This window comes from Nicotiana attenuata, unplaced genomic scaffold (genome assembly GCF_001879085.1).
Source record: "Nicotiana attenuata strain UT unplaced genomic scaffold, NIATTr2, whole genome shotgun sequence".
Classification (NCBI taxonomy): domain Eukaryota; kingdom Viridiplantae; phylum Streptophyta; class Magnoliopsida; order Solanales; family Solanaceae; genus Nicotiana; species Nicotiana attenuata.
In genome coordinates this window covers 7,539-35,468 of record NW_017676500.1, presented here as the reverse complement: position 1 = coordinate 35,468, position 27,930 = coordinate 7,539, and the positions used below count along the sequence as shown (strand labels likewise).

At 35.6% G+C, this 27,930-nt stretch overlaps 1 protein-coding gene across 1 annotated transcript in view; it reads left to right on the top strand.

Annotated features, from left to right (window-relative positions):
* LOC109221045 (histone-lysine N-methyltransferase ASHH3-like) overlaps positions 1-22,196 on the top strand; it is a 25,789-nt gene extending 3,593 nt beyond the window's left edge. The window contains exons 6-10 of the mRNA XM_019385504.1: positions 20,451-20,478; positions 20,567-20,657; positions 21,206-21,254; positions 21,357-21,438; positions 21,766-22,196. Of these exons, the coding sequence (XP_019241049.1) occupies positions 20,451-20,478; positions 20,567-20,657; positions 21,206-21,254; positions 21,357-21,434 (246 nt within the window). The 3' untranslated portion in view covers positions 21,435-21,438; positions 21,766-22,196. The remainder of the gene's footprint in view (positions 1-20,450; positions 20,479-20,566; positions 20,658-21,205; positions 21,255-21,356; positions 21,439-21,765) is intronic.
* The last annotated feature ends 5,734 nt before the right edge of the window (positions 22,197-27,930 follow it).

Here is a 27,930-nt window from a genome sequence, read left to right as displayed (position 1 = left end):
ACTTCATCCATTAAAAAGAATTGGTCGACTTTGTACAACCAAGTCTTCAAATCATTACCAGAAATTGGGAAATTCCACTTAGAGTGTCGAGTGAAAAGTTACATTAGAAGATCGTACCTTGGATTGAACTTCTTCTGATTCTTCCTTCTTACGGAATCTTCCATTAACCAGCTCGACCAATAGCAGCGTTTTGCCCTAACTGGCTCTTTCTCCTTCCCTTTGATTCATTAGCTCCAATAGTTCCTTCAATTCAAGTAGTTCCTTATCAGTTTGTACATTATGCTCATTCAAAAATCATCGTTCCATCCATCAACTTCTGCAATTGATCTTGATTAGCTTGGTTAATTTGTCTTCCATTTTTTAACAGTTTCTTGTGTTTTTGCTGCGAGTCCATGATCGAAGATGTGCCAAGGACAGAAAATCTCGATACCAATTGATGCCAATGTAGCAGAATCTAAACGAGTATTAGTCTTAATCTAGGAAGCTCAAGCTCGAAGAAGGTGACAGTTATAATCAGGATTTATTCGAGAAAATAGTCAATGAGGAAGAAATGAATTTAGAAAGAATAGAAATGTATTATCTTCAAAAGTGATTCATCAAACTACATGTATATCAACTATTATTATGCTCAGCTGATAGATTCTAGAAGATTTTATTAGCTACAACTTGTAACTAACTCTAAACGGCTGTAACTAATATAACTAAACTAACTCTAACCGGTTGTAAAAACTTAATATAATTAATTGTTGCCACGTCAGCCGCCAACCAAGCTTCACTGTTAACTGCATTTCAGTTTCTTTAACTCGATTTCTCTTTTTAGGTTGCTTAATTTATTTTCTCCTTTGGTTGCTTGCCTCTTTGCTTGTATAAAGAAGGGCCGGGGGAAAATAGCTCCTTAGGGTCGTTGCGTCCATGGGATAAGGATATAATCCGGGATTAAAGTTTGGATTAGCTTTGTCTATATTTGGTTTGGGATTATTATCTAACTCGTGTAATAACTTTTACACTAAAATGGTGTGATTAGCTATCTCATGTACCCACCATTATATCAAACAACCCCTTAATTTGTTCAGCCCATTTGTAGTTGGGCCATAAGTCGCTTCAACCGGCGACTATTATGTTGACTATTGCGACATAATTACGTGCATTGAGCTACACTTTAATCGCATTACCTATTGCGATTTATATAGAGCAACCTTACGTTTCCATTGATGCCAACTTATAAATCGTTCAATAAAAAAAACGCATTGAATGCGGCCTTTCTATTAAATATCACTTTCTATAAAATATTATATTTTTTTATTAATGCATTTTATTTTTTTAAAAAGTGCACATTTTGTGGCCAATTTTTTTTGAAACGTCTTCTCTCTCTCTCTTCCCTTGCTGCGTCACACTACTTCTCCGGCACTCGCCGCCGACCACCATTTTCCACCGGAAAACGGTTTGTTTTCTGTTCTCTTATTTTAATTTCTCTACTCCTTCTGTTAAGTTCGTCTCCATTTAGTTTTGCTAGCAAAAACACTGACCTTTACATTTTTGTTTATATACTAGGGTAAAAATGTTGCCCTTTTTCAATTTTTTGCAAGTGGATTTTGAAAATTCAACTTAAGTTTTTCTATTTTCTGAGTTCAAATTAGTAATTTTTTCTTGATTTCTACCACTGTTGAGTGATCCAGAGTCAGTTGTTTAAGATTATAAAATTTCTGTTTTTGCGTTTGTTTCAAATTTGGATTGAAGTTATTAAGAAAGTTTGTTTGCTTGCAAATTCCTTAAGATGTGTTTTAGTTTTTTTCTTTAAATATATTTTTCTCATCCCAATTTTTCTTTTAGATTTTTGATTTTTTTAATCTTGGTTTACATTTTTGTGATGTTTTAAAACTGACTACAATTCTTCGTAAATTTGTTTCAAATTACTTATCTTTAAATTGTTTACATTGGTTCTGATGTACTTAGCTGATTTTATATAAATTAAATGTTGTGTATTTTTATAGAATTGTATTAATATTGCCTGATTTCAATTTTGGTCAAAATTACCTTTAATAAGTGGAAAAGGGATTAACAAAATTGGATGGAAGAAGTAATTTTATTAGTGTTTTCATCTAAATGACAATAATAAGCATGATGCATGTTCGCGTCGAACCCAATAACTTTTGCTGTATTTGTAAAATTAAATTTAGAAACCCAGCTTTTAGCACTTTTGTCTTCGTTCTGAAATTTGGAACCCATTAAAGTTGAGATTGTGTCTCCCGCCTCTTGCTTGCTGCGTGAACTTAAAAATTTAAATAATATATTTGAACTCTCTCCTTGCCTATTTTTCCAAGTTTTTACAATGTTTTGAACTGTTTTCTTTTCCTTTTCTTCTCTCTTTTTTCTCTCTCGTTATTTTACATTTCTAAACATTCTTTTTAATTATCAGTAACTGTCCATGTATTTACTCTTTGTTATATTAAAACTTGACCCAGTGTCATTTCTGGATGCTAGGTGCCCAATGCTAACATAACTTGGAAGATCAATAAATTGGCTAAACGATCATTTTTTCTAGATCAGCTTTTCTTAGGTATCCTGAAGAAATACTTAGTGTGCAGGTACTTTTGCATATATTTTTTTTTTTGGAAGAATGTTTGGTAAATATGTTGCAGATCGCAGAACTGGATATTTCAAAAATGTTGTCAAATTTGAGACATTGTGACAAAAATTTAAGCTGGTCTTTGGATTTTCTATCACGTGAGAAAAGGATGTGGAAGAGAGTTTGCGAACAGTGTTGGTCAAAGGCGCGCTTAAAGCGCGCTTTAAAGCCCTGAAGCGAGGCTTCAAAACACGTTGAGCGGCTTCGCCTCGCTTTTGTGGGCCGCTTTAGTGTCGCATCAAAGCTCTAACACATACTTTTCCTTGCCAATGAGTTTGTAATCCTGAAAGGCGACCTTAAACAATTGATATTTTTTTTTTTCCAACCCTTTTATCCTGAATTTTTTTCTTAATTCTTTTTCCATATGTTTGTTATTCATGCTTTATAATGCATTATTCTTTGGACTTCTGTGCATATTTTTACTTTTTTCTCCCGTTTGCGCCTTTTTTCATTAAAGCCACGCTTTATTTGCGCTTTTAGCGCTTAAAAGCCCCAACGGACCTTAGAGCTTTTTGCGCTTTTCGCCTTGATAACACTAGTTTGGGAATGCATCGAGTATTTTCTACACACGAGAATAGGACGTTAAAAGAGAGTTTGAATACATTGAGGACAAATCTTGCATGCTTCATTAATATACTACCTACTTGAAGAAACACTTCAACTCCTGAATTCTATATTGTGTTTTTTTCTTTTTTTTCTTTCTGGCTAAAGTATTGAAGTCCTTAATCTTTTTTTATCCAGTTTCATGAGTGATTGCCTGATAACCTCATAATCTTTTATCCATTTGATCAAGTCCACCTTGCTTCAGGTCGCAGTAATCCAAACTGCAAATGCATACACAGTTATTCTTAATGGTCATTAAGGCTACTCATGGTTTCTGAGAAATAGTTTTTTTTGTGGATTTGTGCAATAAAAGCTAATAGTTCAAATCCTAGGAAAACTCAATCATACTTAGCACCACAAATTGGAACACGCATGCCAAAGAGCATGATTACCACCATCTGTATTATATATGCTTTGTTTGTGGCTTTGATTTTGGCCATACTTTCAGTAGAGATTTTTTTATTATTAGCGTTTTCTACACTTTATATTGTCTTCCTTGCTTCCTAACTGATTCATTTGTTATTTGCCCTTATAGGCATAGCAACTTTGCTACTACTGAATGAATTGAACCCATGCCTGCTATGAAGAAGGTCGAGATTCTTTTTATTCTATCTTATTTCTTTATTCAGCCATAACATTTACGTAAATTTTCCTTGCAAAGAGTTACCCCAGTAAATGGGGTCTGCAGGTTATTTTGACCTTTGAGTATTTCCGCATGTTTATTCATGACCCTGTATTTCTTTTCCTATTATTGGGAAAGATTGTAGTACTAAATAGCTTTCCTTAATGATTCAAAAGGGGGAAATCAGCACTTACTGTAAATAAATTCTCTTCTAATATACCTAAAGCCAAAGTAAAGAGGCCATCAAGTTAAATTTTTCTCACATAAAAGGGGTTAACACTTTGCGGGTTCTAAGTTTTAAGTTTACATAGCAGCGCGCCAACACCTTTCGTATATGTGAAATGGATAGTCCTTTTACTATATAAAATTACTGCTTCTATTTTTAAATGGATAATCCTTTTTAAGCTTATTCCTTTTGATTAGGATCCTTTCTAAAGTAATTAATCAGACGTTAATATATTCTTGCATCTTGACCCAGCATAGACTCTTTCATTTCTTGCTGTCTGCTGTCCTTGTCTGCACAGGTCATTTGCTGTTGGACACAAATGTTTGTCCCTAATAAGGAGAGTTTTTGATTAGAATTCTTTTAAAGATTTTTTTGTTCAACTTATTTTCTTTTAGTGCACAGCCTAACTAGAAGTATCCACTGTATAGTTGCTGTTTTCGTTTTTCTTTTGCCTGATTATTTCCTTTACTTGAAAAATTAGTATTTTGTAGTTTGCAAGATAAAAGGCAGAGTAGCGTAATGGAAAGAAACTGTCAGCCTACAAAAAGCCTATGAGAATTCTGATATGTTTATTCTTATATTGATTGTTTACGGAGAATTCTCTTATGAAGTCTCTTGTGTGTGTGTGTGTGTATTGTTTGCCTATATCAGCTTGTTAATATGCAATTTATTTTTCCTTTCTGCACAGCATTGCTGTCCATGGTGGGATTGGGCATGTATTCAACAAATTGACAAGCGAAATTTGGAGGATCCTGTTGGACTTTTGAACTTCCAATTGGTTGAATAAATGCGCAACCCCACACCCTTTTACCTATATAAAGCGTAGTTCCTTCAATAGAATTAATTTATGATAGGATCTATTTTGATGCACTAAAAGTTTGATAGTATATTATTCTATTAAACATCTTCTTAATCCTATATACTGATTGATAAGGATAATTGCTCGCGTTCTTCTTTTTATGTTTGATGTGCATTGTTTCTTATCTTTGTATAGGCTTCCTTCAAACATTTCTCTGTTTTTTAGTTGTGCTCAGTATAAACTATTTGTAAGATATATTATCCTCACCAAGAAGGTTAAGCGGCGGCTGGAGATGATGGGCATATTTTGTTCCTGCAGTTCAACAGCAGATCTTCGGACGTGGTGCGGCAGGATTGTCGTGTAGGTAAGGATGACTCAAATTAAAATTCATTTAGAAGTCGAACTTTTGATAGACTTAAAATATATTGGAAATTAATCCCCATGACCTGCATAAATTTTGTTAATTTGGGAAGCTCTTCATGGTTCTAGCTGACAAATTTCTGCACTTGCATTCCATTCCTCTTCCTTTCTAGATAAAGTTAATTAGGACTCTATATAGAAGTACTCGCGCCTAATATGCCAGTAACACGTTCTGCTGATATTTCTTGCAAATGGATTTTGATATGTCTGCCGCTTTTTGTTTTGTAATTTCTACAGCACCAAAAATATTATAAAAACAGAAAAGGAAAAGGTGTAGTTCACTAGGTTGTTTCGTTCCATCCATGTGGTAAATCTAGCTTTGACATTTTACTTATAAATTCTGAGAAAGAAGTTTCATTGGTTAAGTGGAGCCCAATAATTAGACACAAGAAGATGGAAGCTTTTAGAGTTAGGAAATTATAAAGTTCATAAACTAAAGTTTGCTGCGCAAAATGGCAAGGTTAGCAACCTTGGAATCTGTCATTTGAGATCAAATATGGAAGAGAGGGGTTTTGGGCTCCTAAGCAGTGAAAACACCCTATGGAGATGCTGTTTAGAAACAGATAGTTTCCTGGGAGATTTCAGAAGCATGTTAGCATTATAGATGGAAATGGGCAAGTGTTAGGATGTGGAAAGACAATGGCATTTGGTATGGGACTGCTAAAAGAGCAATTTCCTTGCCTTCACAGGTGGTGAATAAATACTAATTGTATTTAAGGGAAAAGGGTTCAAAATATAGCCTCTACTTTCGAATATTTTCTACATTTTAACCTCCGTTATACTAATCCGGGCCAAATTTACCCCTACTGTATACTATTGTGGCCAAATTTTGTCCCTATTCATTAGCAAACATTTAAAAAATTTAGGGAAAAAACGTAAATAGCCAGCCCCACTATCTTTTACAACTTTTCCTAGCCATAAAGTTTTATTAAAAATAACCCTAAAATAGTGTAGCCATATAGCTTCATATTAAAAATCCCTGAATAGCAGAAAATGAAGGTGAGATGATTGTTCTTCTCTCTTTCTGTCTCTTTCCTTTCTTCACAATTTAGAGAAACCCTAACAATGGAGTTTTTTACAAAACAAACAAAACATCCCTACACAAATCACAATGATGTCAGTTAAACCCATTATTTCTGTCACATATATATATATATATATATATATATATAATATAATAATATATACACACACACACACACAATATGTATAAATACCGTATTTTTCATAGTCTCATTACACATACGCACGGAGGTATTACAGGTGCATGTTTGATGTCATAATCATTGAAATCTATGTATTAATTAACATATATACATTACACACTCACCTTATACTGAGTTCTACAATAATTAATACATCGAACATCAACGAACACCTCCATATCTTTTCCTTTCTTCTTCCATTTAAAATCAACAAGACCACACCATTTTCATTCTCCTTGAATCATAATTTCCCTGCTAAAGTATTTTCTTCTCACTTTAGCCCATCCGCCCATAACATGCGCCTTTAACCTTTTTCGGACCATGTTTAATATCTTTAATCAATTTATAGAAATAGAAATCTCACTTTAACGAGAAGAGAAGCTTTAACTTTAATCGGTGAGACTTTGAGCGAGAACAAAGGGAATTGCAGGAGAGAGACAATTCGAAATTATTTACTGTATAATATCAGATTGGGTACCAGTATCCCTTATAATCCCTAAAATTAAGTGATTTTCAAATCACCAATTCCTACATTTAGGTTAGCTTAACTGGCTTAAAAAACAGTAAAAAAAGATATGTATAGTGTTTAAAATGAGTTTATAAAAATAAAATAGGTTTACTATATATATTATTAAGCAAGAAAGTTACTATAATAATTGACAATTATGGTTAAGCCAAGTGGCAACTAATTAAATGTCAATAGTAAGGTAAACTTTATTCATATTTGACTATTTAGTTAAAATACAAATATAATATTAATATATATATATATATATGGAATTTGAATTAAAAGATAATTTTGAATTTATAGATTAAAGTTCTAAATTCGAATTTAAATTAAAATAAAATTTATCTTTTATATGTTATTTCATACTTAGTTCGGTTAATGATCCATATTGCAATCATGTTAGAATTTTGTTTATTTTTTTCTAATTATTTATACTACTACGCCTCTAGCAAAAAAAAAAAACTACTTCATATAACTATAAAAACTCTTTCGATTTTTAAAATCCTATAAGTTATAGTTTCTTTGAAACATGTAAGCTAGATTTGAATAAAACGAAATTCTTTAAAATAAATGCAATATATAGGGTACCGTATATGTTTTATCTAAAATAACAAAAAAATAGTTTACCAAAATTTTTTTCCCCCCCAAAAAAAATAAAAAAAAAAAAGGGTTTTTTAAAAAAAACTTAAACATTATATAATAAAGTAAACATACATGCTGGAGGAAAGAAACATCACAAAATCAGTTCAATATTTAAAAAAAAGTTGTTTCTTTTTTTCTTCTTGAAGAATATTTGTTTGAAGGAGGTTCAATTTGCATAAATGGACATCAAACAAATAAACAAAACTTTGGCTATACAATTGCTATCATTAATTTCAATTTAGCACATTTCAAGGAATGGAAGGATATAAGCTTGGAAACCCTTCATTTAGCTGTAGTCAAGCCAATATTGCAAGGGTATAATATTTTTTTCATTGAAGAATATTAGTTTTGAATCATTAGATTTATGTGAAAGATTTTTTTTTTTAAACTCAACAAGAGAGAAATGATTTTTAATTGATAGTTTCATATTAGCGACTTTCAAGTTGTAAAACAAAGAGTATTATATAAAGAAAAAAATTAGTATCACGTGAAATTATTTTTTTAATGTAAAAGAATTATTTCGAAAAAAACTCTTTACTTTTTTAATTAAGATAATAAAAATGTGAGATATTTTTGAACAATTAGTAGAGAGTTTTTTTAAAATTATTTATAATAGAAGTTATATCAGGATAAACTCAAAAACCTAAATCTTATGCAATATTTACTTAATATCCGACCATATTTATTGTTTACTTTTTAGCTAATATAAATAGATGATTACCGACAATACACGATTTATACACATATTTATATTATGGATTATATAAATTACACATCATTCAATTTTTTAATTTAAGTGGTCGGTGAAACCTATTTAGTGATAGATAAAAGCAAAAGAAAAAATATGAAATAATTTCAACCCAAAAGACTAAAAATATAACTTAAAGTCATATGTAGACAATTTTTTTAAAACTCTCCTTTTATAGTGAAATAAATTAATTTCTTTTTGATAAACAAAATGAGAGAGATAATGAAATGAAAAGTAATTTATAAATAGAATATAAAAAGAAAATAATACTAACCATATTTAAAATAAAATGTTAAAAAGACATCTTATATAAAACGAGTAAATTAATAATGATTTACCAACATAATTTCTATTTTATGTTTTACATCTTTGTTGAGTATAAAAATTTTTGAAATATTAATCTGCACCAAATTTCAAATTATTTTTTTTTCAACTCAATACATAGATTATAAGATAAGGATTATCTTAAAAATATATTTTTTATTAATTTACATTTGTGTCATTTTTAAAAAATCAAACTGATTTACATAACAAACTGATATGTATTCGAATTTGAATTGGAATGCAGTTTGAGTAGTTTCGCATTGAGGTTAAAGCCAAGTATTGATGTCGAAAATAAACTACTTTGACAATTTTAGGACAATATTTATGCAATGTTTATTAATAATAATAAACTATTTAACATTTAATGATTCAAAGAACAAATTTTTTTATATATAGGGTAATTAAAATTTCAAAATTCTGGGCGGGTAGAGATATCGATAAACTTAAAGTGGAGTCATATGAAATAAATTCGGCCAAAGAATATTTAAATTTTTTAGATTAGCCGATTAAAAGTGAATTTTAAATTAAGGATAATATCTTCACTGCTCATTATAAAGATAATCATTATTATATATTATTATTAAAGTTTTAGAATTGAAATTTCAAAATAGAAATCTTTTTGAAGTATAATAATCATACCAAATAAGAGTTCAAGTCGTAGTATAAGAGTCACGTCGTAATCAAAGAATTGTTTTATATCGTGTCAACCTTTGTGCTTTGCCATAAATATGAGTTGTTATTCACTTTGTGGCTTATATTTTTAGTTTCCCAATGACACCTATGAGAATAGTGCAAAAATAAAATAATTCACTGAGAATTGAGAAAATGTTAGTCTTTTTTCATGTAGTGTTTTCTTAATTAATATCTGACATTAATTCTATAATTATTTAGAAGGTTTAAATGTTAAGGTTATTTACATATAATTTCAAATAACTCAGATATTTAACATTGGTAAGTCAAATATCAAAATGGAGTAAAAAGAATTCACTAGCCTAAAGAATTTTTTACATTTTTAGATAGCCAAGTAAAATGATTTTGAATTAAGAATATATTTTCAATTATATTATTATAAAAATAATTATTATTGAAAAAAATAATGTTTTAGGAAACTGAAATTTTTAAGAAAGAAAATTTTTTAAGAGATAATTAACACACAAATAAAGAGTACAAGTAGTAGTAAAAGAGGTTGAAGTCTTTATCCAAAGAGTAATTCATTGTCTCAACATTTGATTGTTTTTGAACCATAAATATGAGTTTAATTATTTTGCTTTCCTGATATTTTAGGATCCAATGACACCGGCAAGAATGGTATCAAAGAGAATAATAGTAAGAAAATGGGTTAATTTTTTCATGTAGTTAATATCCAATGATTATTATATTTACTGAAAAAGCTGTAAATTTTAAGATTTATTACATTACAATTCCAAATAACTTAATATTTGACAATGATTAGTATCCGCGCATCGCGCGGGTACTAATACTAGTTTAAAGTTTATAACTAATTATGGGCTGCTAGCTTCCAGTTAATTGTTCTAAAAATTACCCCTCTTTAACTTTCGAATATTGTCTACATTTAACCTTCTGTTCTATACTATCCGGCCAAATTTACCTACCGTTATACTATCAGGCCAAATTTACCCCTATAATCAGCAAACAATTTAAAAATTTACCCGGTATCTGTTAAAGTAATCCAAAATCTCCCAAATTCCTTTTATTTAAATCAACAGTATTGTTCTTTCTCGCTCATTGTTTTCAGTAATTACTATTTTTGATGTAATTGTAAAGTTACTAGACTATACAAATTATCATAATTTTTTTAAATTACCAATGCACCCACTTCGTCTTCTTGCTAATAATGGTTTTTGGAATTGGTTTAAAATTATTTATTTTTTCCTATCATATACATACCGTAGAATTCGTGGGTCTATTTAATTGTGTATTATATAGCTGACCATCATGTATTGTACATGTATATTCAAATATATTCTGTCATTGCCTGTTAGTATAGATTTCGATCAATTACTTTTAAGATGCACAATTGGGCATTGATTAAAGCAAAGATGAATTTAGACAATGTTTAAATCTCCGAGGAACTTCAACTTCAATCACTAATTAATGCAAAGTCTCCATACATTTGGTGAAACGAATTTCATTAAAATTGGGATGTTGTTAAATACTTTTAGAATTTAGAAAAGCTACCTAATTTAGATTTTTCAATTTACTATACTTTGTTTATTAAACAATTGTATTATTTAATATTTTTTTCTCAATTCAGAAAGTATGTAAATGCCAATTATTTCGAAAATTAGTGACCAAGGAAGAAGAATCAGTAACTTAATTAAAAATGATTTTGGGAGATTCTGGGTCACCTGACAGACTGAGGGGTAACTTTTTTTAAAGTTTGGTGATTGTAGGGGGTAAAATTTGGCCGATTAGTAATGGTAGGATAAATTTTGGCCCGATAGTATAACGGAGTTAAATTAAGACAATATCTTAAAGTAGAGGGGTAATATTTGGCCCTTTTTCCCATGTATTAATGGTGATGTCTTTAGTGAAGATGGCTGGAATTTCTCAGGACTTCCAGTTCAGGAGGGATTTTCTTTGACCCGGGAAATGCATGAAGGGCGACCTTTCTTGCAAAAACATGCATTCTGTGAAGATAAATCAGGGGATGGTAGATGTATTGTGCTGGAATTCTAAAATAGAAAGGAGTTTTTCACCATCAATTTCTTATAACTCATTTAACAAGAAAACACTGAACTGGGATCTATGTGGCCCTTGGAAGGCTGATTTAGAAGAACTTGCACCAATCAAAAGTGGCTTGTTTCGGTTGGTGGTGTCCATGAAAGCATGCTTGGCACAAGGAATTTTTGAGGAAAAGAGGCTTTTAAGCTTTATAGCAGATGCTATCTATGTAAAAACTCTTCTTGTGACATTTGTTGATCATCTCTTTATGGACTGCAATTACCACCTGGCAGATTTGGACCATTTCATGGAAATTTATGGTGTGCAATGTGCTATTCTTTGGAATTCTCAGAAGTTCTGTTAGGATGCCGGAAGTCAATTTATGCAGCGTTAAATTCAAAGAAGATCTGCGTTTGACCATTCCATTTATGCATACATGGACCATTTGACTGAGAGGAATAGGAGATGTTCTTGCAGCCAATAAGGACAACTTCAAGTAGTGAAAGTATAGATGTTTATTCTTTAATATGTATTACTGGAAGAGTGAAATTTTATTTTATATTCATATATGCTCGACTTGTTAGATTTATAGGATTTAATGTGTCTGTCAAGTCTAGCTTCTTTGTATTTATTTGCCACAGTATCTTCTTGATACTGCTGTTTGAATAAAATTCTTACCTTATCATGGAAAAAAAAGTAAGTCATTATATATTCTTAGGAATTTATTAGTTGATGGTGAGATATATTTGACCATTGGTGGATTTAGTGAGAGGTTAATGAATTTACTCAACGTTTTTCTGATGAACCAAGAAACCACTTAAGGACCACTGGTGCACGGTTCAAAACTCAGTTGATAATGCGGCCCGCCGCTCTACCTTTTCACTTAAATGCTAGCTTTGTCTGCAGCAAAGGTTCGGACCCCTTGACATGTGCATTAATCCACGGCACCAGGTGCTGCAATCTTACCACTACACAAAGCTCTGTTACTCATTTTTATGTAGTGAATAATTGAGGACATGGCTTAGTGGTATTAGTTTCATTGTAGGAGAAGGTAGTCAACTGCACTAGGAGCTGTTTGGTAATTGGAATGGGATAGCCTTCTCTCTGGATAGATGCGTATGAGGAGAATTATGGGTTGGATTATATGTCATGTCACATGTTTGGCGTGTCTGATTTAATGACAGAGTATTCGTCTATCATTGTCCATGGAGTTTTTGACTGGCAATGGGATGACCTTTATATGTGGCTCCCAAGTAGGCCTTACATCATCCTTTGCTTTTTTGTTATTTAAATATTTTTTAAAAACTCTAGAAAGTTATATTTTTAGTTCCAACTTAATCTTTTCATGCCACAGAATCAATCATCCATCAATCTGAGAAAAAACAAACTAAAAATTGCGTCAGAAAAAAGAAAAAAAAAAGCTTGTCCCAGGACATATAAGGAAGAAAGGCGATAATATATCTGGATGGCATGGAAGGATTGAATAAGCAAGGGGAAGGGAAATATGAGGAGAGAAGTTGAGTTGTGGGTTTGAGTCTTAAACGTGAGAAGGAGGGACTGAAGGGGATACAAGAGGGGCTCGCATGGAGTGGGGGTTGGTTATCCGCAAGTTGTTGGTGCCTTGTAGGATGGGGTTTTCTAAAATGGGGTAGAGAGGCAGCTCTGACTATGTTGTAAGAGTGAGAATAGCAAGGTTCCTGGCATAAGGGTTGAACGGTGGGAGGAAAGCTGTGGGACTTCGATGAAAGGGGATTGGCATGAAGCCTATGCTTGATTTGGTGTGAAAAAAGGCAAGAAGAATGAATGTTACCTTCTCAAATAAAAAAGTAGAAAGTGATGAAATAAGAAGATGGTGCCTTAATACTGGTTATATATACATAATAGGCTTATCCAGCGAAAAGTTATAGGTTACCCCCCTCTTGTAAATAAAACTGGTGAGACTCTTTTGGATGATTTATCCAGATCATCCAATCCGAGGATATACATAACTTTGGGATTATGTTGTGATAACTTTATGCAAACCTTTATCTATGAAGTAGCCACCTGACGGCGCAAAAGAGAATACTACTTTCAGCATTCTTGACATTTAAACCATCTGTAAAGTCGTGGGTTGTTAGTATTTCACTTTGCTTTTTCTGCAGGCATTTTATGGTCTAGCTGCTCTCTCAGGGTGTAAATGTGGGAGTGCTTGTCTTAACAAAGACCATCCAATCTACGTCCTGTGTGAAGAAGATGAAAATAGTTATGGTATGCACATAAACTTTGAACACTGGAGTATTTGGACATATGTTTGTGTTATTGTGTTGCATTTTGATCAGCATTGAGTCATCATTTATATCTTTTTGTGGCGTTGTCCTTTATTAGTCTTTTTATGTACCAGGAGTGTAGACAATTCCTTTCCCATTATAGAGCGTTATTGTCATTTTCAGACAAATGACACCCAATAGAAGCTTAGAACCTGATGTTTCTTATTTTTCCACTTTTAAGAGGTTCGTATCATTACTTTGATCTGAGTAGTTATGGATTGGTATCGCAGTGCTTTGTTCTATACATTAGGTTTTTGAATTTCCTTTCATGTTCCATCCTTTTCTTTTGTTTCTCTTTTTTTTCTGTCGTTTTTAAGAAAAGGACCAGGGTTTTACAATGCCGACTGAAGTAATGTCAAGCTTCAATTATATTAATGATGGATTTCATATAAAAAGATACAATCAATAAATGATAAAGAAAAAAAAGTAATCAATAGTAACCTTAAACAAACATAAATATTGGCCACAATGGTACCAACTTCCAAATTCCTTCAAAATATGCAGGGTGGTACCATTTTGCCATATCTATCTTTTCGCATTTCATTTTTCTCAACATAATCTGGTGTAGAAATAAAATTATTTTGCTTATTTGTATTCTTCCAACCTTTTTCGTTCTCTCTGAAAAACCAGCCAATAATCATTCTATGATAGTCCAAGCTTTTGTGACACGTAAAATGCAGAACTGATAAATGTGGCGTGGGATTTGAGGCAGGTGAAGAATCAAAGAAAAGATTTGTTATTGAAATATGTTTTGGAGAAGGTGAAGTTCTTTCGAGTTATCTTGCTTAGTATAGAAGAGTTATTTGCATGTTTTGGGCATCAGTTACCTGAGCTGTCTTACACTGCAAGTTATGATGAAAAACATGTGAGAGAGCGACGTTGGAAAATGAAGCATAGTGGGGAAACAAACTTTACCTTGTGTGAGAATCAATCAGGGATATGGTGATTGATGCCACTTACAGAGGCCAACAAATCCCGATACATTAATCATATGCTGTTGTCAAAAACTGAGATGCAGAAATGGTATATAAAGCTTAATATTACTAATCATTTGTAGCTCTCTTTCAAACTTCTTCTCAGGGATACAGCCTATTGTGGGAATTATTTTTGGTTCAATACTGAATCATATTTTCAGGTTGATGGGGGATGTGGTGAACAAGAATTGGCATATTTGCGACACGTGACATTAAAAAGGGGGAGCATCTGACCTTACGATTATCAGTAGGACATTGAATTTTTATTTTGAATTGTTTCTGCCATCCTAGCATTTTCGGTCAGCAGTCTGTTAGTCGTCAGAGTGTGCATTTGCCCTTGCTCCAGTTCTAACAATGTAGCAGGTTCGTTCAATTGTTGCAGATCAAGGATTGCCACTGTGGCTGCTGTTAAAAATGTAGGCGAAAGCCTGGGAAATTAAACCTAAAAAACGAAAACTTTCTCTTCACGATGCTGCATTAAGTTAGTGGCATGTCAAAGTCTGCTGCGTCCTCCTCCCAAAGTGAAAGCATTGCTATCTCTTAAAACATGTGTGTTCTCTACTCTGTCTAGATCTGAGATAAAGAGCAGTGCCTGGTGTCCTCGGGGTCGATTCTTCTTTTTGCTTGGACGTTTATTTTTTATTAGGCATATGACAGTGTTATTCAAAGGCGAAATAGCGTAAAAAAACTCTAAGGCACAACTGGAGCAAAAATGTAAGAAATTATGTATATTTAGTCCAAGACCAAAATATGAAGCATGATAACAAGAATACTGGATAAAGAAATTGAAAAAAAATTACAATAGACGTGAAAATATCAATTGTTAGTATCGCCTTTTCAGGTATTACATTCATTGCAAGGAAAAGCTATGCCTTAGAGCTCTTGATGCGACATTGAAGCGCCGCAACAAAGTGAAGCGAAGCGCTCAACATGTTTTGAGCCTCGTTCAAGGTTAAGCGTGCTTTAACGCCGCCTTTGACAACATCTGATATTTAATGACCTAAAATTCGGTTAGTGCTTGTGTTAGAATAGTCATTTAACATAGCGCACGTACTTATAACCCTAATTCAATATATATTAACGGACGTACGGACAATGTGTATGTGGTATTATATAAGGGGCTCATTGATAGACATATGTTAATACATCAATATATAATTTCTCCTTGTGCTTTTCACAGGTTCAGAGCTAGTCGTGAGATATTTTTATGCGCCTGTGGTTAAGATTCGAGCGACTACCGCGGAAGGAAAAAAAAACCTTGTTTTTTTTGCCGGCAAAACAGCACTGTTCCGCAAGAAAAAAGATCAATATCCGTCGGTTGTTGTGCAAAAACCAACACCACCACGAGATAGATTCAGCTTCCGGCGACCAAACCACAAAAATTCTCCGGCGAGAACCTCTTCCCACGCGCCCTCACGCTGCCGCCGGAAAATATTTTCCGGCGAAGTCTCGCGTCGGTCAAAGCGCTGGCGGCGTGAGCGCCTCTTCCGGCCCTATTTTTTGGCCGTAGCTTCTTCGAGGACAGCCTGGTCCGCAACAGAATTCGCTCTACCCATCCTGTTTTTCGTTTGAGTCCGACCACTGTTGAGTTTTTTCGGCGGACTACAACTGATTTTTCCGGCAGCTAACCATTAAGCTGTTTCGGCAAAACCACAGTGTTTTCTTCATCTCTGTTTCAGAGAAATTTTTCAGTTGATTCTTTTTTGTTATTTGTGTGGATAATCCAACCATGTCTTTGGGAGTCGATCTTGTTCCGGGTCTGAAACCCGGGTTCTGGCAGTTCCGGGTGTTATGATTACTCAGAACCTTTAATTGGGAGGTTCAAACTTACTTTTAGATTGGGCATTCATCTGTCGACGTTGTGGTGTGTAAAGGTCAAGAGTTCGAAGATCATTTTAAGCGAGGTGATTGAAAGGCAAACAACAGTGGAGAAGGTCGATGCTCAGTTAATGTACGTATATCCTGTGGTGATCTATTGATTCCAAGTTGATGCACCTTTGTATGTCGTTTTGGCGTCGGTCACTTTATGGTCTAGAAGCAGTCTCCTCGAGCCTGGGTTTGGTAAGTTCAGCACATTTATTCGAGAATTTGGCATTGATTCAGGGAAGAGGGTGTGGGAAGCTGATCACTCTCGTATTCTATCGCATCTGCCGTCGGAGTACTCTGTATATTATCTGGGTGGTCTATGTATTGACGACATTGTTATTGTACCAGCGCAAATGACGCAGGATGGTATTCTAAATTTGAAGCAACATCTCTTGCAACACTTTCAGACTAAGGATCTGGTGGCAAACTAAAGTTATTTTCTGGGGTATTGAGGTCGCTCAGTCTAGCTCAGGCTTTGTTAAGATCTCACAACGAAAGTATCCTTAGATATTCTTTGAGAGACAGGGAATTGACAGAGTGTAGGATCCGGTTGAGCACTCGATGGATCCGAATTCATAACTTATTGCCAGGACAGGGGAAGCCTCTTAGCGATCCTGCAAGATAGACGCGTCTGGTTGCGTAAATTAAATTTACCTTACAGTGAACAAGACCTGACATTGTTCCTTTCTGTGAGTGTTGTGAGTCTAGTTTGGATTTTTCCGTTGTGATAAAGGTCCATTGGATGCAGTTGTTCGCATCTTCGGTATATAAAATCAGCTCCAGGCAAGGTTTAGTTGTTTGAGGGTCGAGCCTATGAAGCAGATCGTTGGATACTCAGATGCTGATTGGGGCAGGATTTCACCTTTCTGATAGACGTTATACGTTGCTGATGATATTGTGTCTTGGTAGGAGCGAATTTGTGTCCAGCAAGAAAACAGAATGGTGGTTGCTCTGGTTCTATGTGCAGAAGGCAGAATGATCTAGGCGATGGCTATGGCGACATTGTGAGCTAATTTGGATCAAAATCAGGTTGCGTCAAGGAGTTTGAAATTTTGGTGAGATAAGTCAGATCCGGAAACTTGTGTGTGATAATCAAGCTGCTCTTCATATTGCGTCGAAATTCCAGGGTTCCATAGAGGAACTTAAACACATTGAGATTGACGTCATCTTTGGTTAGAGAAACAGACTACTCTCGGGATATTGCTACAAAGTTGTGAAGTCGATATGATGCAAGCTTGCAGATATTTTCCACCAAAGTCCCTATGGGTCCTCCTGTATGAACTAACATTATGTAACACTCTCGGTACTATATGCATTTATATGCAGCAGCTTGGAGCGGGGAGTGTTAGAATTAGTCATTGTTAAATAGGAGTAAATAAATAATATCCTCAATTCAATATAATATTAGGAGTAGTGACAAGTGTTATGTGTGTATAAATAGGCTCATTTAACCATATGTAATACATTCAATAAATAATTTTCTCCTGTGCTTTCTCACAGCTTGTCCATAATTGTCCTGGTGGTTTCGCAAAATAAATTGATACAAATTATGACTTCAGTTTTATTCGAGCCCATACATTCGCCCGAATTTTGTTAGAGGGAGTCGTAAAGAGGACAAGGATGCTTGAATACTGTCTAAAAGTAGTTTCCCTCATCCTTTCCCAATGGCTAGGGCCACCCTGTGGAAGAACCATGCTGCTTCGTTCCCTGGAAAGAAGTGGAGAGAATCACTTTCCATGCGAAAACTACATGATCTATCTAATGATATTTCTTGCATTTGTTGGAACTTAATACAGTTAAAGAAGAATTTGGTATAAGATAGCCACGGTCTTGAAGTTTCTGCTTTCATTATGTGGCTGTGACCTGTATAATGTTGCAGAAAAACATAAAACAATCTCAAACCCTTAGTGGACTAGAGGTTTAAAATGATCAAAAACTACAAAATATGAAGAAAGGGGCACCCAAGGGTGTAGCCTAGTAGTCAATGAAGTGAGTTGAGAACCATGAGGTCTCATGTTCAAATTCCAACGGAGACAAAAACACGTAAGGTGATTTCTTCCCATATGTCAAGCTGTGGTGGACAGAGTTACCTGCTACACGTTGTTGGGTGGAGGTAGTAGGTATCTCTTTTGGAATTATTCAAGGTGCGCGCAAACTGCCCAGTCACCACGGTTATCAAAGAAGAATATTATTAAAGAAAGGAAGCACGAGGTTGAGGCCGAAACAGACTTCTATCTTGAAGTAAAGAGTGCGGAGGGGTTCATGATTACATGAAGTGTGTATGACAGAGGCAGACCCACGTTGATGTGTAGAGTGGGTCATAGGAACCCGTTAGCCTTCACAAAAGCACGTATATAATAATATATATATATATATATATATATATATATATATATATGTGAGGACCCCTTAAATATGTTAGTTGGCCCCCTTATTTACAAAAACTTGGAAGAGGAGCGTTGGTCTGAGAAGCCTGCTCAAGCGCCTTCCCTTTGATTGTGCGTGTTGGGTTCGAAACCCTATTCATGCAAACTGTTCTTTTTTGTTTACTTCTTTTGAATTCAAAGATAGTTTACTTCTAGAAAAACTATATATATATATATATAACAAAAGCACTTATATATATATATATATATATATATATATATATATATATATATATATATTGAGGACCCCTTAAATAATTTAGTTGGCCCCCTTATTTACAAAAACTTGGAAGGGAGCGTTGGTCGAGAAGCCTGCTCAAGCGCCTTCCCTTGATTGGCGTGTTGGGTTCGAAACCCATTCATGCAACTGTTCTTTTTTGTTTCTTCTTTTGAATTCAAAGATAGTTTACTCTAGCAAAAACTATGGTAAATGGCACTTCCTTAATTCCTGAGTCATTTCCTTATTTTTACTATTTTTCACCTTTTCCCTTACTTTGTTTCTTACCGTTCTTACCGGTAGTGTCCTTAGCTATCCTTAATTTCTAATCCATTTACATTATTTTTCACAGACTCTCTCTCAGGGATTTTAATATTTAAGTTTACTTATCTTGTTTTTTATATATATTATCGTTAGAATGGATGTGATTCTCTATAATTTATAAAATGCTGGTAAAACATACAATTCTAAAAATATTTGGTTAAATCAAAGCTAAATCTATTTAATTAATTGGATGATCGATTTGTATATATAAGTTGAATAAATATAACTAAGGTAATATATATTCAGTCGGGAAGTGCGCTAAATTAACGCATAACCGAACAACCAATCAAATCATTATGGCGAGAGCCATCAATATCGATTAAGATCGGGTGCACCCGCCGTCTATAAATCCTGGGTCCGCCTATGGTTATGAGTTAATAACCTGTCAGGGTTCTTGTAAGATGAAGATAGCTGGAAAATCATGCATGATGGACGACTGACTTAGTGTTTGTGTTTGGCAGAGGCTAGTGTCATGTTAATCCCAGATCTATGAGCCTATTAAGTGTGTTAGATGCCTGTCTTGGATAATAAAAGGATATCATTCTTAGGTGGGTCAAAATATTTTCTTCACCAATTATATGTGCAAAGAGGAAAAGCAGAGAAAACAATAGGATGCCACAGAGAATATCTCCCAGCTTAAGTTATGCTTATTAAAAAAGGAAGTTTTGTTATCTCGTTTGCACTTCCTTTAAAGACAAAGTTATGGGTACCTATATGTTGTTAATTATGTCTGACTATTTCCTTCATATTCTCCCATTTTACTGCCTTTGGTTTGGTTCCATTGATGGATACATACCGAACAGTTGCATACACTTTGTTTCTCTCGAAGCGGTTTCAAACGCTATTCTAGTATCTTTCAGATTCCTATAATACATTATCTGTTTCCCCCGATGTTGGACTTATTAACCTTTTATTTACTTTTATACCAGGGTTGTCAAACTGGAGTTCCTCCAAAAGGTAGGTTAAGTAGTCATTTGACTTCCATAATATCTGTGTTAGGAAAGTTAGTGTCTCTTTGATTTAACTTGGATCTCATGCTGTTTAGGAAGTTCGAATTGTGACTCTGCTCAGAGAATCCAGCGTCCTCGTAACTGTGTAGGTCATCTTATAAGAATAATTCGCTCCTCTGATCAAAGGTATGTCTGTCTCATTAGTATTCGTAAAATCCACTATCTTTTCTATCTTTTTCTTTTTTCCAATGATTAGATACTGTAGTAATACTATAAAATATTTCTTAGTTTCTTTCTAGGAAGTCTATTCAAACTTCAGGTTTCAATTATTAATGCTGAGATATTTCATGAAACCTTCATCTCTATTCAGAGAAGTAATTAGAAATTTGTTTCACATGTGGTCTCCATGGTTTCTTTTTTCGTGGAATCTTTTTTGAGGTCTCTTTTATAACTTTTCTTATGTAATCCTCAGGTTTCTACTAAACATTATTTGCATTAGGAATTGTCTACTAACTTTATGTGTGTGGTAGCCAAGTATGAAAGTGGTTGCAATCTTGTTAACTTGATATTCAAAGACAGTATCCTTTAAACCTAGAAGCTAGGAAGTTTCTCTGTTGGATACTTTTCCACTGCCACTGGTTGCCCATTTAATTTCTTCTCATTTATTTGTTCATGTTTTACCTTTTTCAGTCCTATTGACTTACTGTGGGTCTTGAATACCTTGTATTTCTCAGGTCTTTTGGAATTATAAAACAGTTTGACAGCATCACCAAAAAACATTTGGTAAGGAAGCTTTGAATTTCTTCTAATGGAACTCGGACACCCGTAATTTGGCTGATTATTTACTCTTGTTCTTCCCTCAACCGCCCCAACCCAACCTAACAGATCATGTTTGAAGATGGTAGTGTTGAGTACGTTGACATGTCAACGGAAGATTGGGAATTTTGTAACTTTCTTGTGTAATCAGGTATTTGTCCCAACTTTTCATTTAAGGCTCAATCTATTATTTGTATACTAGTACAGAATGGATCCATGTACCCAGTTCAGGTTTAAAGGGTGAATTTTAATTAGGGATAATATCCTAAGGAGTCATCAGAGCTTATATACCAGTAGAAAATATAGAGAACTTCTAGTACTTTTTCATTTCTATTTTGTATAATATTGGCATGATATGAGCTTGCATGAAGCGGCATGATCACTTAGAATTTATATAGCCGACCCCAACTTGTTTGGGATTTAGACATAGTATTATTGTTGTTTCTAAGGAGTTCATTACGGAACAATTGTTTTGTAGGTCTTCGATGTCAGGATAAAGATAAGACATGATTCAACGTCTGCAGCAGAGATGCGATGTGTTGTTCAACATCCAAAATTGCATTGATTTGCTAGCTTTGTTTCTGTTGTACCAAATGTAGCATGTTTCCTCTCCCAATTTAATTTGTTGATATAGAGTCTGCTGATAATGCTAGTAATTTCCTTTAACTGGAGATGGAAGTTCTGATGATTCTTTCCCATGTATAAACGTAACAGATGTAACAATAGCTCACCCCGTTCCAATTGTATCGGATGTCCCTGATAAACAAGTTGACTATGTGGTTCATAATTCATTAACTAGAGATACAAGAGATTTTGTTAGCTCTCTATTTTCATACCTTTGATTGTTCAAGTACTCTGTTCTGTAAAGTTTGCTGAATTTGGATATGGTCAAATGTGTTTGTTTCTGTTCATTTTTTTCTCTTGATCTTTATCACATTAAATTTCTACTTCAAAAGAGTATTTGCTTTCACAATTTTCTTTTACTTGTATGCTTTGCTTTCTAAACAGGTCAAAATTAACATTATGAACTAATTTTTAGTTAGTTTATTTAGAACTCCTCTTATTTCCAGATCTGTGATGTGTGAGTGTTATACATGACATCTTTTCTTTGTTATATAAAGCAAAAGAAGAAAAAAAATATTAATTCAATTTAGTGAGAACAACAAACAAATGAGAATTTAGTTATGAGTGTGGGGGAGAAATTCAAAAATAGCCGGATTTATCACTGGTCGTTGAAAAATAGCCAAGTTTCAAAAGTCATCGAAATTTAGCCACTTTAAATCTGAGCGAAAACACTGTTCAAAATCCGGAAAAATACGCCCGCAAATTTTACGGGAGTTCCAGCATAGTATGCTTGAACTCCGTAAATTTTACGGGAGTTCCAGGATAACTATGCTGGAACTCCCGCAAATTTTACGGGAGTTCAAGCATAATTATGCTGGAACTCCCGCAAATTTTTACGGGAGTTCCAGCAAGTATAACATTGTCCAGTATAATATTAACTGGAGTTTGGAGCACTGGTGCTCCAGTCTCCGCAAATTTTACAGGAGTTAACAAAGTATAAACCGGTCCAGCATAATATGCTGGAGTTCGTACACAAATGCACCAGAACTCCCGTATATTATACTGGACCGGTCCCTGTTGCAGCAAAATAATGGCTATTTTTCATTGACTTGATAAACGCTGGCTATTTTTCATTGACCAGTGTGAAAACTGGCTATACCATGATATTTTAACTGAGTGTGGGCGAGTTGGGTCATGACACATATGTAGCCCAAATTGACTCGACCATCTCTAACCCAAAGTAAATTTTCATAATATTATGAATTAACTCGTTTATTAATTCAACTCATTTGAACTCGCACTAGCCGAGGAGCGTTTTAATCAAGCATCTCAATTATTGAATTTAAACTCTTGCAATAAAAATAAAAAATAAAAAACTCGAAACTATTCATTCTTTACTCGGTTTTCTTGAGGTAAGTGCACAAATAGTTTCTTGGAGAATTGTTTTTTTTTTTTTGGTAATTAAATTTCTATTGACCAGGGAATAATATTTACAAGTTGAGCAAAACTCATACATTCCATCCTATACTTCTATTCTTCCCTCCCTCCCTTCTCATAAGCGTATTCATACATTACAAGGGTACCAATTCAAGCTATTCAACAAAGTACCTAAGGATTTGTTGTTTCTACAATGGACTTCTTGCACAATTTGTTTACATAGCACTCCCCATCTCCTTTCTCTGGCTTGAAAGATTCTTACATTACGCTCCTGCCATATGTAATACACAGCTGCAGCTAGAATCATCTTGAACAATTCTGTTCTTGAGTTCTTTCGCTTGGTGAAACATGTTGCCCAGGTTAGCTCTTGGTCCCATCCCTGTGCTCTCCTGTTAATACCTTGCCAGTTTAGCAATGTGAGTCATAATGCTTTTGAGTATTCACACTCAAAAAACAAATGCTGGATACTTTCCCTTCCTGTTTTGCACAGCACACACTCTTCCTCTACTTGCATTCCCCATTTCTGTAATCTGTCTTTCGTGTATAACTTGCCATGAGCCGTCAGTGTTAGCATGAAAGTCCATCGTGGGCACCCTGCATTCTGGCACACAACTCTCTTCCAGTTCACCTTTTCAAAATCCCCTCGCAGTCTATGGTATATTGCTTTAATACTGCATTTCTTGGCTCTCATTACATCATCATAGTTGTACCCTGCTGTCTCAAGAGTGTCCTTTGCCTTTAGGATTTTCCCCACGATCCAAGAAGCTTGTTTCACCTGTAACCCCCATATTCCCCTGCCTTTGACATAGTAGCTATGAATCCACTGGATCCATAGCTTATTCTTCTCTCTGCATAAGTCCCAGTAGTGCTTGCAAATTGCTGCCTTGTTCCATAGAGCTATGTGCATGATGTTGAAACCTCCTGCTGTCTTGGGCATGCATAACTTTTCCCATGCTAAGAGTGCTTTTTTTGATACTGTGACGACCCGACCCATCGTCTCATGAGTTACCGATCCGTTTCCCCTATTTTATGCTTCTTCATGTTTCATTATCAGTAATTGGTGTGTTACAGTTGATTTGGATTGGTTTTGGTAGGAAATGAGACACTTAGTCTCTTTTAAGAAGGATTAAGTTGGAAAAGTCAACCGGACGTTGACTTAAGAGTTAGAGGGATCGGATGTAATTTTCGGTGATTCGGTTAGCTTCGGGGGATGATTTGTGACTAAGGAGTGCGATCGGAATTGATTTTGGAGGTCCGGTGTAGAATTAGGCTTGAATTGGCAAAGTTAGAATTTTGGCGAATTCCGGTTGATAGGTGAGATTTTGATCCGAGGGTCGGAATGGAATTCCGAGAGTTGTTGTAGCTTCGTTATGTGATTTGTGATGTGTGCGCAAAATTTCAGGTCATTCGGACGTTATTTGGTTGGGTTTTTGATCGAATGCGTGTTTCGGAAGTTTTTGGAAAAACTTAGGCTTGAATTCGATGTGAATTGATGGTTTTGGTGTTGTTTGAGGTGTTTTGATGATTGGAACATGTTTGAATGAGGTTTTGGGATGCGTTGGTGCTTTTGGTTGAGGTCCCGGGGGCCTCGGGTGAGTTTCGGATGGTCGATCAGACCAATCTTGGCATTTTGAGTTGCAGATTTTGCTGTCTTGATGTTGCAGAGTATTTGTGCTTCGCGATCGCGGGTGTGGTGTCGCGATCGCGTAGAAGCTTTTTGGGAGGCAGGTGAATTACTCTTCGCGTTCGCGATGTGTGGGTTCGCGTTCGCGGAGGGGTAGCTGAGTGTGCATCGCGTTCGCGAGGCAGTAGCCGCGAACGCGTATAAGGAATTGAGGTTCAGGTTTCTTTGGTCTTCGCGTTCGCATAATGTGTGTTGCGTTCGCGTATATATATGAGGAATAAAACTTCGCGTTCGCGTGGTGTGGGACGCGTTTGCGAAGGGCTTTTGGCAGATGGAAAATTTGAGCATCGCGAACGCGGGATAGCCCTCGCGTTCGCGAAGAAGGAGGGGTCAGACCTGGGCAGAAAGTTTATAAACATTTCATCCGCGAGTTTTAGTCATTTTTCCACCATTGTTGAGTATTTTGAGAGCTCTTTGGGACAAATTGAAGAGGGATTAAGTAGGATTGATTGGAGGTAAGTTCCTTGGCCTAAATACACGAGATTATGATAGATTTAACATGGAAATTGGTTGAAATTCATCAAAAAGGGGTAAAGCTAGGGGTTGAGTTTTTGATATTTCAAATTGGGATTTGATAGGTCATTTGAGCTCGGATTTGGGAGTTCTTGGTATGTATGGACTCGTGGCGAGACGAGGAATCCGGTAATGTGAGTTTTGTAATTTTTTTGAGAAGTGAGCCCGGGGCTCGGGTTTTGCTAGTTTCGAGATTTTTTCTATTTTTCGATTGTTTTCGATTGGGTATTGTTCCCTTAGCATATTGTGATGTATTCGCTCTGATTTTTGATAGATTCGACGCGCGTGGAGGCCGGTTTGAGGGGCAAAGGCGTCGCGAGCTAGAGATTTCACCGGTTCGAGGTGAGTAATACATGTAAATGATATACTGAGGGTTTGAAACCCCGAATTTGCACATCATAGTGCTGTATTGAGGTGACTTGCACGCCGGATGTGAGCGTGGGGTAGAGCACCGTTGGGGAGTGTGACTTGGTCCGTCCCGGTTGTTGATTTTTACCGCATATTTGACTGAAACTACTTGTTATCATCATAATTTGGGCTGATTGCCATGTTTGGGCTTCGTGCCAACTATGTGAATCCTTCAGGGATTGATATCACTGTTTTCGCATTACTTGCATATTATTTGATCTCGGTCCAGGGTTTTAATACTGTTTTGCAAACTCAGCCATTTTTTTTCTAAGATTTGAAAACTTAAACAACATTTTATTGACGTTTTGAGCTGAGAACTATTATTTTAATATTGCCCAAGTGGCCTATGTGCATTTCTGGACTGAGTATGGATCGGGCTGCATGCCGCAGCAGTGTTATAGTGATTTCTGGATGTATGGTTGGCTCGGGCTGCGCGCCGTAGCGGTACTGTATTGATATTAAGGCCGAGGGCCTAGTTGATGCCACGAGATGGCTTGATTATTGCGCTTGGGCTGTAGGAGCCCCTCCGGAGTCTGTACACACCTCCAGTGAGCGCCGTCGACGTTAAATATGGATGGATCGGGCTGCACGCTGCATCGGTCATATGCATTGCATTGCGCTCATGCATTGGTTCTTGGTTGTATTACGTGTCATGACATTCAGCACTCTTATTCCATTGGCATCCATGCTACTTCTTGCACTGTTCACCTCATACCCTGGTGTTATTTGTTAATGGAGTGCTGTGCCCGAGGGGCTGACTTATGTGCTGACTTGCACTATCTGTTTCGCATTCATTTGCTTAACTGTTGAGAAAGATATTTTCAAAAGAGATTTTAACTGAGCCCAGATATTTTCTAAAGAATTTCACGGTTTTCCTGTTTTCTCAAAGGGTTGCACTGTTCTATATAGCATGATGGAGTGCCTTACGTGATTTCTTGCTGCTCAGTTATTATTTACTTTTATTGCTCACTGAGTTGGAGTACTCACTTTACTCCCTGCACCTTGCGTGCAGTTGCAGGTATTTGTTACCCGGTAGCAGGTTAGAGCTGATTGAGGATTTTGTTATCGTAGCTGAGCAAGGTGACCGCCGGCGTTCGCGGCACCGGACTTCGTTTTTTGATTCTAAATTTTATTCTGTGTATTATTGGCCCTGTAGTCGTGTTCTGACTTCTCTAGATGCTCGTGACTTGTGACACCCCGGTCGGGCTGTGTTGGGTTGTAAATATCGATTATTATTGTCATTAAGTTGTATTTATCTATTCATTTATGTTTAATAATTTTGAAAGAGGCGTTGTTGTTCTGTTGGCTGGCCTTGTCTTCACGAGAGGCTCCATCACGACTAGTGCGGGTTTCGGGTCGTGACAAGTTGGTATCAGAGCCTAGGTTACTAGGTCTCGCGAGTCATGAGCAGGTTTAGTAGAGTCTCGCGGAGCGGTACGGGGACGCCTGTATTTCTCCTCGGGAGGCTGCAGAACCTTTAGGAAAACTTCCCATTCTTGGAATTCTTGTCGTGCGTACTTGATTCAGCTTTAGATAACTCATGAAATTCCTTCCACAAGTCTGTATGCGCACATGAGTGCTCAGTATTATATATTCCTTGATGGTTTGTGATTCCCCGATCGAGGGGCGAGATGTGATCTTCGTGAGTATGTTGGGCCAGTCTGGAGGACTTGAGGCCGGATCCTTGCCTATGGCTTGAGTACCGAGGTGCTGATTGTGTGAGCAAGTGTTTTGAACTTGTATGTTCGGTATTGTCCTTATTAGGCGGAATGGCGGTTGGATATCCATGTGATGAGTATGTTAGTACTGCGGGATGTATCTATATGACTTGGTAGTGACGAAGAAGTCTGCTGGATAATAAATGAACTATTAAGTGTTCGATTCCTATTGTGACTTGATGTGTAGCCCGAATTATGGGCGTGTGAAGAATATTTTCGTGTCTCCTAGTTGGAAAGTGAAGTGAATTACATGTGGCGGTATGAGTTTAGACTCAGGAAGACTAAATGACTGTGTAACGTGTATAATGGTGGAAGGTAT